The sequence below is a fragment of the Scyliorhinus canicula genome, chromosome 9, assembly GCF_902713615.1.
Source record: "Scyliorhinus canicula chromosome 9, sScyCan1.1, whole genome shotgun sequence".
NCBI classification, from domain to species: Eukaryota; Metazoa; Chordata; class Chondrichthyes; order Carcharhiniformes; family Scyliorhinidae; genus Scyliorhinus; species Scyliorhinus canicula.
The window spans coordinates 165,026,092-165,037,709 of record NC_052154.1 but is presented as its reverse complement, the minus strand read 5'-3'; the positions used below and the strand labels follow the sequence as shown (position 1 = coordinate 165,037,709).

The 11,618-nt window shown below is 43.0% G+C and overlaps 1 protein-coding gene across 2 annotated transcripts in view; it reads right to left on the bottom strand.

Moving 5' to 3' along the window:
• Positions 1-888: 888 nt before the first annotated feature.
• rras2 (RAS related 2) overlaps positions 889-11,618 on the bottom strand; it is a 136,875-nt gene continuing 126,145 nt past the window's right edge. For both annotated transcript variants that reach the window (XM_038808105.1, XM_038808106.1), the window contains exons 5-6: positions 4,550-4,668; positions 889-2,446 (exon numbers count right to left, since the gene is read on the bottom strand). In XM_038808105.1, the coding sequence (XP_038664033.1) occupies positions 2,359-2,446; positions 4,550-4,668 (207 nt within the window). In that variant the 3' untranslated portion in view covers positions 889-2,358. The remainder of the gene's footprint in view (positions 2,447-4,549; positions 4,669-11,618) is intronic.

The following is an 11,618-nucleotide window of genomic DNA, read 5'->3' as shown; positions in this document are numbered from 1 at the left end:
ATTAGAATGCTCCAAAAATAGCCAGCACACATGATGGGTTGAATGGTTTATTTTTGTGTAGTAATATTGAAACTCTGAATTCAATTTGAATTGCAGTTCCAAACAGCCTAAGGCAAAATTGTGTTCTTGATTAATAAGGAGATCAAAGGTTACAGGGAGAAGACAGGAGAATGGGGATGAAGAATGCATCAGCCATGATCGTACGGCGGAGCAGACTCGATGGGCCGATTGGCCTAATTCTGCTCCTGTGTCTTGTGGTCCCCATGTCTGTAATGTTAAAATTCAAGGTCATATTCAAACACATAACAGATTTTGCAAATATACTTTATGTTGGAAGACTTCAAAGGCAGCTTTGACAACATGCAGCCTCAATCAAATTTTGTGGTATGCCTGTAGTGGCTTAATTCAACATAAGCAAGGTTAACCAACTTCCCCACACTCAGCTTTTGACCTATTCACCTGCCCACGAGGAATTCTCTCCAACATGTCCTAGTGACCAACACAATGTGAAGCTTTGTACCATTTGTGAAACATGAAGTTTCTAAATCCCACAATTATTCTTTTTAACAATGAAATGGTAATCCCTGTGATTCACATGCTTTCCCATCTGCATGGTTAAATATACAATGCATGGAAGCATTGCAAAAATAGCCTATGGCTGATAAATATAGTGCACTGCCAACCTTTTGGGGGATCAGACTTCTAGACACGAGGACTGCATATTAACAGGAACAATTCTTCGCAGAAGACAGGAAAAAGCACCAACTTACCTTCCGATTGACAATTATCGAATGTCAAAGACAGTGACTAGAAATAAATCTTGAGCCTCACACACCTGTTAGCAGAAGAAAAAAGTGTCGCAGCAAAGGAGGCAAAAAGATAAAATAATAGATCTTCCACTAAATTAATCATCTTTTATTCTAGCACCAGAAGCTATACAAGGGTATAGTAAGACCAAACTTCAAGGAATTGATGTATAGTCACTATCTGGATAATTGTGCACAACCTTTCAGTGATCCAGCTCGAAGAACAAATCTCAAACCAAGTTACAAATCTGCTGAACTTGTACTCAGAGACCATTCACAGTCAAACCCAAAAAAATATCAGCAGGAGTTTCTCAGATTCCACACTATGACATAATAGATCCATCTTCTGTAATGCCTGGTCAGAGCATTCTGGAAAATTCGAGTTAAACTCTGTCGGTAAACTATGCAGGCACATGACCACATACAGCTGGGTATACCCGGCTACTACGGGGACATTAGGAAAGGACTACCACAGTTTTGTAAATTATACCTATAATTTTGTCAGTTAAAAGTGAAATGTGAGAATTAAATACTCATCTTTACATATACACAAGTTATGCTGTGAACGCATATTTGTTTACAAACATATAAAAATACTTGTTAACTAGTTTGATAAGAAAATAATGTATAAAAGTATATAGCAAAACATTTAATCATCTTCATCAATGGAAGGATCAATTCCATCTCTTTATATTACATGAGGAAAAATCAACTACAATTTAGTACTTTGAATCCCTTATCCCGAAATATTCTCACATCAAAGGAAGACAAATAGAAAGACTTGGAACTCCTCAACAATGATGTGAAATTGCTTTAAAAAAAAGAAAATCTAGAATGTTCATATCCAGTGAGATCACAGGTTCTTAGCCACATTATTTTTCAAAATTTCTCTGGATTGTTTAAAATAAATACAGTAGACTGACTGGATTTGGCCACTGGAACAAACTGCAGCATTACATGAAACTCAGAGACTCTCAGCAACAATGAGGTGTTGTTTAAGGCTTATTTCTGTGTGTGTTAGCCAGGGCAAAGAAATAATCAGTTCACCCTCACTCGCTGCCCTTTTCTTGTTGTCAATTGATAAGTTTTGTTTTCTTGGAAATAAAGGATTCATATGTACAATAGCTGATTAGCATGTAACCATACCACTGGAAGTTAAATGGCACTTTGGACGAGACATGTGAGCATGGATTTTAAACACTTCACAAGGCAAGTTAGCTCAAATCAATTGTGTTTACATTTCAAATTTTCTTTCGTAATTAATAGAAATATCATTCCTGAAACAAATAGAACTGTGTGACATTCTAAGTAGCAGCCTTAGTGTTTGTTTTCTTGAAATTTAACCTTTGGCCTTGAGGAAAGAGGGGTGACAAAACTCTCTCCGCCTCAAGAACCTAACACAGCCAACTTTTTCATCAGACTAAGGCTCTCTGCAACCAAACAGTAAGCATGCAGGTAAAGAGGCAATACTGATAAGACACACAAAATGATTGAAGGCAGAAATAGGGACAGATGGTTTGGCAGCTGCTGGGTGAGTACAGGAAACAACATCTCAAAATAGGACACAGTGACAGCCACTACTGTCTTTTTCATTCCGAGAAGGTTCTGGAGAAGGAGGACATTCTTGCTCTTGAAATCTCCTGCAGAAAGTGAGAGAAAGAACAAAAAAGTGAATTATTCTCTCTGCACGAAAGCATGGATGTTATAGTATAATACAGCATAGAAGATGGCCATCTGGCCCATTATGACAAAGCCAGCTTTTTGAATGAGCAATCCAATTGCTTTTTCTTCGGCCTTGCAGATTTACTGTTCCCATCCAGATATCAAAATCCATTTTGAAAGTTGCTGTTGAATCTGCTTTGAATTACCCACAGGACAATGCAATCCAGGTCATCATAGCTCACTATATATTTTTTAAATCTCATCTCCCCTCTGGTTCTTTCGCCAATTACCTTAGATTTGCCTTCTGGTTACCACCCCTTCTGCCAGTGGAAATAGTTTCTTCCTATTTACTCCATAAAACACCTTCACGATTTTCAACATATACATTTTCTCCTTAACTAACTCCACTCCAATCACAGCTTCTCCAGAAACTTAAAATTCCTAATCTCTGGAAGCATTCTAATAGACATCCTCTGCACCCTCTCCAATACCTTTATACCCTTCCTGAATTGACAAAATACTCGAGCGGAGGCCTAACAAGAGATTGCTGAGCATTACTTTTTTACTTTTGGAATCTATGAAGTCCAGGATCCCATGAGCTTTAAAAATTCTCAATTTGTCTGGAAACCTTCAAAGACTTGTGTATGTGAGCCCCTAGGTATGTCTGTTTCTACTTAAGTTTTAACATTTAGTTTATATTGCCTCTGAACATTCTTCTGTCCAACAAAACATCACTTTGCACTTCTCTGCATTAAATTCATCTGCCACATGTCTGCCATTTCACCAATCTGTCTATGTCTTCGCAAAGTCTGCTACTACACTCATCACTGTTTACGACATATTCAACCTTTATGCCATCTATGCTGAGATCAGTCCATCATGACCCTCTTCTTGCTATGCTGGGTGTAATGGTGGCTCTCATCCTCAGTAGGCCAATCATCTTCGTGCCTCTTGCTCAGAGAAATTGCCCCTAATGTATTGTCATAAGTAGGCTTACATTAACACTGCAACGAAGTTCCTGTGAAAAGCCCATAGTCGCCTGTTCGGGTACACTGAGGGAGAATTCAGAATGTCCAAATCACCCGATAGCATGTCTTTCGGGTTTTGTGGGAGGAGACCAGAGTAATCCTATTTCTGCCTAAATTTATATTGATTGCTTGTTAAAGTAGGTCAAATATATTGAACCATTACATGCTGAAAATAGGTCACTCATAAAACCATTTTTTTTAAAAACAATTCATTCATGGGCTATGAGCATCAGTGGCTCGGCTAACATTCATTGCCCATCCCCAATTGCTCTGGAGAAGGTGGTAGTGAGCTGCCTTGAACTGCTGCAGTCCATGTGGTGTCGATACACCTATTGTGCTGTTCAGGAGTTCCAGATTTTTGCCCAAAAAACTGTCCAGGAATAGCAATATATTTCCAAGACAACATGGTGAGTGGCTGGAAGGAAACTTCCAGATGATGGTGCACCCATGTTGTATGTTTCTTCTAGATTGTAGTGGTTGTGGGTTTGGAAGGTGCTATCCAAGGAGCCTTGATGAGTTCCTGCAGTGCATCTGTAGATGGTGCACACTGCTGCTGCTGTGCATCAGTGGTGGAGAGAGTGAATGTTTGTAGATGGGGTGCGATCAAGCAGGCTGCAGACCATTCTCAGCACGTGTACTTGAAAAAAGTGAGGTTGAGATATCCAGAAGAGACAAGAATTAATCATCATTACCGAATTTAAACGAACAAATTGTTTTCCCTCTCAATGTCCAAATTGAATTGTCCCCATCCTTTCTGCCACCACAATTTGTTTGATTAAATCAAAAGGTCCTTCTGAAATAAAATTGTGAATTGCATTTTTGCTGAAGCTGTATATTCCAATAAATCCCTTCCCATTCAAGGAAATAACTTGGAAGAATTAAGGCTTTAATCCAGAGTTTAAAATAAACTCAGCCACGGTGGTGAATTTCAATAGAAATTTGTGGGAGGATTCAAAATTAACTTGATGCTTACTCTCCAGTGCAATTCTACATGCTTCACTGCTATCCCTCCCAAAATGAGGCAAGAAACCCTCAGATGCTAATGATTCCCACCTTATAACTCTGACTAGTTCATGAAAAGCTTGGTCTACATTCAATCGAATTTTGGCTGAAGCCTCCATGTACGTGACTTTGAGCTGCCTCGCAAGCTGTTGTCCTTCTTCCGATGTCACCTGTGGAGTTAAAAATACACAGTAAACTAACCAATTTTTTAAAAAGCCATTCTTCAAAAATGGAGTCTTTTTTGTGAAGCCATTCTTCACAACTAAGATTGAGAAAATAAATCACATTGGAGAAGGGAGGTGGTTTTTTAAAAAAAAAATTCACCAAGAGGTTTGGGACCAATCCTGGAATAAAACCACAGCCAAGCAAGTCATGACAAATAATATTTTGCCAGAGCTTGCTCTCCAATAAATTCTTAAACATTCCAAATGCTCATACACAAATGAATATGTAAATACTGGATACATATAATATTGATCGAAAGGTTAAATTGAGCAAAAACACATTCTAAACTTTTGAGAGGAGACAATGGCATTGTGTACACTATTTAGTCTGAAAGAGAAATTATTCCAAATAATGTTCTTGGAAATCGAAATTGAGCCGAATCTCTGACCTTCCCCACAAGATGACCCCATGTCAAAGCAAAGTAATTTTGTTCCTAAAATGCTCCCTGATTATTCCTCACATCTACCTTGTGTACAGTACAATGATCCGGTTGAAAAGAACATATTGTGCAAAACCCTCATTATCATCATGCTCACCTCACCTTCACTTCCCATCTTCCAATGAAGTTTACATTCCAGTAAATTCCAGGCTGATTCATAAATGACTCAATGACTATGGTGATGATCAAACTTTCACTCGTCATCACCGTAGCCTCATTTACTTCAAGTGGTTTTTCAAGACAGCCCTTGATTGGTTCCACTCCTGGTTATCCAACTAACAGATAAGATCAATGCTCTGCAGCGCTGCCACATCCAATCATGAACGGTGGTGGCCAATTGAACAACTGGCCAGGAGAGGGGATCCGCAAATACAGAATTAATGGGCCGAATGGCCTTCGTCTGCACTGTAGGGATTTCTAAAGGATGATGAAAGCATCGTAAAAGTTTGGCCTAATAGAATTTTGTTCATATGAAAAGGTTCCCTGGGGAGTAGATCATTAGATATTGGGCACGATCCCCCGGCTGCGCTGTGCTCTCGCTTGAGCACGGTGCAGCTGATGAATGGTGGGAGAGGTCTCGCCCGGGCTTCCCAGATGTTTTCACGCCTCGTGGGATTCACCCAAGTCCCACGCTTTGTCAGAATGAGAATCTCGCCCACAAGGCGCGGGACCAACCGGCTTTGGCGGACGTACCCGGTATCTACCGGCATTGCAGGATCCACCGACCGCTCCAGCGAAGCCGTAGTCATTCAGCACCGGTCCACACAAACTTGGACCAGGCAGAACAGCACCCGGATGGTCTCCCAGACCATCGATGACCCCAGGGTGGTCAGGGCCAATGTAGGGTGGCCCCCTTCCCCCACCCCCGGAATATGGGCACTTTTGCACTGCCAAGGTGCTCAAATTGCACTGCCAAGCTGGCAGGAGCACTGCCTGGGTGTCAGTATAAGGGTGCCAGGGGGGCACTGCGAAGGGTCAGGGGCCGAGGGGACCATGCCAATGAAAGGAAGGGTGGGGGGAAAATGAGGAGGGCTGAAGGGTGCGTGTGTGCAGGGCAGGAAAGTAGGGCCCTCCGGGAGGTTGGAGGGGTGATGCGCAAGGGTCCTGGAAGAGAAGGTTGCTGTAAGGGGGCTTGGGCGGGTCTGACGAGGAAGCCCCCAGGGACCCCATAGCAGGGTATCCTCATTTGGGGGTTATGGTATGTGGGGGTTGACATGGCCCATGACCTGCAAGCTCGCTTAGAGATCGGGGCACTCTTTCAAAATGCCTGCTCATTTGAAGTTCAGCTCCCCAGTGCTAAAATAAATTGGGCTAAGCAACTGAGAAACTTCCCAGGGCCCAAAAAAATGACTACGTGTCATAGAATAGTGGTGGGAACTCGCTGGCTGAGCCGGCGGCAAACTCCCTGAAATACCTACCACAAATGAACTTAGAAATTTTTCTGGAGAATCGGGCCCATTATGTTTGGCTGTAGTAAGATGATGTAGTTAATGCGAGGAACCAGGGGTTGAAGCAATCAGGTGCTGAGTTTCAATTCAGATGAAAGATTTTAAGTGTGTACAGACCAGCAGCTTTTCTCAAAGTAGTTTAATTAAAAAGATTTTGCCTGTGAAAATGAACAGTAGTTTCGGAACAGGCTGGCAGGTTAAACAGTAGTTGACACACACAAGAATATGCAGCTGGTTCCTGAAGGATCTATCATTCTCAAAGTGGTTTATCAAGACTTATTTTTACAGCAAGTATTCCTGGGTTAGCTAACCGGAGATTGGTTTTGCTTGAGTGGAGATTAAAAGATAGAAGTTAGGAGTTAAAAATGTTTCATTTTACTGTTAAGAATTGTTTAACTGGTAATTGTAAGCAATATTTCCGTGAAGTTGCTAATATTGTATCAGTAATAAAGTTTGCGTTAACATACTCTATCCCTATTTGTGCAAGAAATCACTCTTGGAGCCAAGTATCCTTTCCTCAGTCTTGCAAATTAAATTAAATATTGGGGTTTCTGTCTGGTATCCATCCTATCAACTGTTGGGGTCTGATCCAGGATTTTAATACAATTCAATTTACTCCATATAATATCAGTGCTGAAGGAACTGGATACTGTAACGGCTATGGACCTTACCTCATGAACTAGCCATATCCCTAGCCAAGCTGTTCAAATGCAGTAGAATCTATTTGGCAACATGAAATATTACCCAGGTGTGTCCTCTGTGCAAAATGGAGGACAAATCCAACCTGACCAATTACCGGCACGAGCGCTTCTTGATCATCAGCAATAGCAGGTACCATGACAAGTGTTATTAAATGGCACTTGCTCAGCAAAAACATGCTCCTGACACTCAATCTTGTTCTGGCAGGTGTTACATGGACCTGGGCAAGTGAGCTGTCAATTCCAGCCCCACATGCTCCGGAGTCACAACACAATTGAATTAACCAATAATTCTTGATAAGAATTCCAAAAATCTTTGGGCCTTGGCTGCCCACTAATTACAGACACCAGGTTTGTAAGTTGAAACACAATTACTGTTTATTTTTAGAAAAAAACATTGTATTAGGGTATTTATAGTTTTTATAATAATAAAAAAAACATGAACATAGTATAAGTCATTTCCATCCCTGACACGTTCCTCACACCCCCAACACAGAAACAATAGCCTAACCCCTCCTGGATTTCTGCGAACGTTTAATTTTCCCCGAAAAAGTCGACAAACACCTGCGACCTCCGGACGAACCCTAACAAACCCTCTTAGGGCGAACTTTATCTTCTCGAGACTGAGAAACCCAGCTATGGTGCTAACCCAGGTCTGTGATTTCGGGGGCTTCAAGTGCCTCCACATTAACAGTATCTGTCTCCGGGCTACCATGGAGGCAAAGGCCAAAATGTCAGCCTCTCTCGCCCCCCTGGACTCCCGGCTCTTCCGACACTCCAAAGATCGCCACCTCTGGACTCGGCACCACCCTTGTTTTTAGTACCGCGGACATGACATCAGCGAAACCTTGCCAAAATCCTCTAAGCTTCTGGCATGCCCAAAACACGTGGACATGATTTGCTGGCCCTCCCGCACACCTCACACACCTGTCCTCGATCCCAAGAAACTTGCTCATCCGGACCACTGTCATGTGTGCCCGGTGGGCTACCCTTAAATTGTATCAGGCCAAGTCTGGCATATGATGAGGATGTGTTAACCCTGCTTAAGGCATCCACCCACAAACCTGCCTCTATCTCTCAATTACTGTTTATTTATAACAAGATTAATGGCGAAATATGCAGTAAATGCAACTGAATAACAAGCTAACCTACTACCCCCTTTTGGGCAGCACGGTAGCATGGTGGTTAGCATCAATGCTTCACACCTCCAGGGTCCCAGGTTCGATTCCCGGCTGGGTCACTGTCTGTGTGGAGTCTGCACGTCCTCCCCGTGTGTGCGTGGGTTTTCTCCGGGTGCTCCGGTTTCCTCCCACAGTCCAAAGATGTGCGGGTTAGGTGGATTGGCCATGCTAAATTGCCCGTAGTGTCCTAAAAAGTAAGGTTAAGGGGGGTTGTTGGGTTACTGGTATAGGGTGGATACGTGGGCTTGAGTAGGGTGATCATTGCTCGGCACAACATCGAGGGCCGAAGGGCCTGTTCTGTGCTGTACTGTTCTAAAAAAAAAGGAGTGAAAATCATAAGGATGAAGGTCAAAACATAAGACTCTTTGCTTCCAGTGACGGTTCTGTTACAGGTTTTTCCTCACAGCTCACTGGTTGATTAAATCCCTGGGTTTACAGCTCGTGATGGTCTTCTTGACAGAAGGGGGACAGAAGGGGCTGGTTTAGCTCACTGAGCTAAATCGCTGGCTTTGAAAGCAGACCAGCAGTACGGTTCGATTCCCATACCAGCCTCCCCGGACAGGCGCCGGAAATTGGCGACTAGGGGCTTTTCACAGTAACTTCATTGAAGCCTACTTGTGACAATAAGCGATTTTCATTTCATTTTTCAATTATTCAGCCAATACAATACTTACAGGCAGCGGGCCTTCTGGAGAGTCGCTTTAGTTCTTATCAAACTGGGCCTTCAACTCAAAGGTTCACATTCAGGCCTATTCCTTTCTTGAGACACTTTATCTCACATCAAACCCTGCTTTCAGCCTGTGGTTTGACTTCAAGCCTTTGCAGTTCCAAGAGAATGGCACCCAGACTCATGAGAGTGGACTCTCACAATGACCTTATGAGTTTAGCTGGATCTTTTGGAGAGAATTAGTTGGAATCCTCCACCCAGGCTGCAGAATCAAAAGTCAAGCTAAAATGGAACTTTGTGGCTCTGTTAAACATTCCAGAGGGATAAAACCAACCACCACCTGGTTACCAGGCCTTTTGGGCCCATTCATTGGAGACCAGGGACATCAGGGTAGTGTCCTGTACAAAACCACCTTCAGCTGCTTCCATGACCTTCCCATCATAAGGTCAAAAGTCGGAATGTTTGTTGGTGATTGCACAATGTTCAGTACCACACACAATGACTCAGATACTGAAGCAGTCAATGTCCATATGCAGCAAGATCTGGATAGCATTCAGACTTGAACTGATAAGTGGCAAACGACATTTGCGCCACACAAGTGGCAGGGAATGACTATCTCCAACAGGAGAAAATCTAACCAGCTCCACTGTCATTCAATGTTACCATCACTGAATCTTCCTGGAGGTGAGCGCTGGCTAGAAACTAACTGGCTACAAGAGCAGATCAGAAGCTGGGAATGCTGTAGCATGCAACTCACCTCTCGACTCCTCAAGCTTTCCCACCATCTACAAGTCAGGGGTGTGATCGAATATTCTCTACTTGCCTGGATGAGCACAACGCCAATAACACCAGAAACTCAACACCATCCAAGACAAAGCAGATTGTTCAACCAGAACACCATCCACCACCTGAACAAATTTTCCTCCTCTAGCTTAGAGACAGCTGTCTGTACTATATACAAGATGACACTTCCACCATGAAAAAAGCCTCTGACTATCAACTCTGTCTATGCGTCTCAATTTTGTAGCCACCGCTGCCGCCACCACAACAACAACTTATTGTCACAAGTAGGCATCAATGAAGTTACTTGTCTACCTTAATGCAATTTAGGATACTCAACACTCCCTCCTTTGGTATATGGACGTTCTCAAGAGCATTCACACACCTATCCCTGACCTCAACATTTGGCATGTCCTTCCCCCTGGTGAATGCCGATACAAAGTACTTATTAAGAATTTCAACCATTTCCTGTAGTTGTCCTTCATTGTCCTTGAGTGGGCCTACTCTCTCTTGCTACCGTATTGTTCCCAATGTATGCATAAAAAGCTTTGGGATTCTCCTTGACCACATTTGCTAAGGACATTTCATGGCCCCCCTTTCACCCTCATAATTCCACGTTTAAGTTCCTTCCTACTTTCACTGTACTCAAGGGCTTTGTCAGTTTTTAAGATGCCTAGACTGATCGTATGCATCCTTTTTCCTTTTAGCTAAGCTTACAATTTCCCTCGTCATCCATGGTTCCTGAATTCTGCCATTTCTATCCTTCGTTTTTGCGGGATATGGCTGTCCTGCACTTCAATCAACTGGCCTTCAAAAGCCTCCCACATGTCAGATGTGAATTTGCCCTCAAATAGCCCAATTCACATTCCCCAGTTCATTTCCAATTTAGATGTAATTGGTCCTTGCCCAATTAAGCACCCTCACCCGCAGGCCACCCTTGTCCTTACCCATGACTATTCAAAATCTTGTGGAATGATGGTCACTAAGCCCAAAATGATCCATCACTGAAACATCAATCACCTGGCCTGGCTCATTCCCCAAACCAAGTCTAGTATGGCCTATCCCTAGTTGGTTTGTCAACATACTGGATCAAAAAGCCCTCTTGGACACATCAAACAAATTGCTCTCCATCCGAGCCCCTGGCTGTGAGGGATTCTCAGTCTATATGGGGGAAGTTGAAGTCACCTATCACAACTACCCTGCTTTTTTCACACCTTTTCAGTATCTGACTACACAACTGCTCCTGCGGGCTGTTGGAGGTCTATAGTACACTCCCAACGTTGTGATTTCACCCTTTTTATTCCAGAGCTCAACCCATGCTTCACTGCAAGATCTCTCCAATGTGTCCGCCCTCAACACAGCTATGATCTGCCCCCTAATCAGCAATGCAACTCTCCCACCTCTTTTGTTTCCCCTTCTATCCCATCTAAAATAACAATGTCCTGGAACGTTAAGCTGCCAGTCCCGTCCCTCCTTTAACCATGTCTCCGTAATTGAAATTACATCATAGTTCCATGCAGTAATCCAGGCTTTCCGTTCATCTGTCTTACTTGTTCTACTTTTTGCACTGAAGCAAATGCACTCCAGACCTACTGTCCCGCTGAGCCCTGCGGTTTCCCTCCGCCTGCGCTCACTCTGCACTATGTTTACCTCAGTCTCATTTATTTTACCCCCAGTCTCTC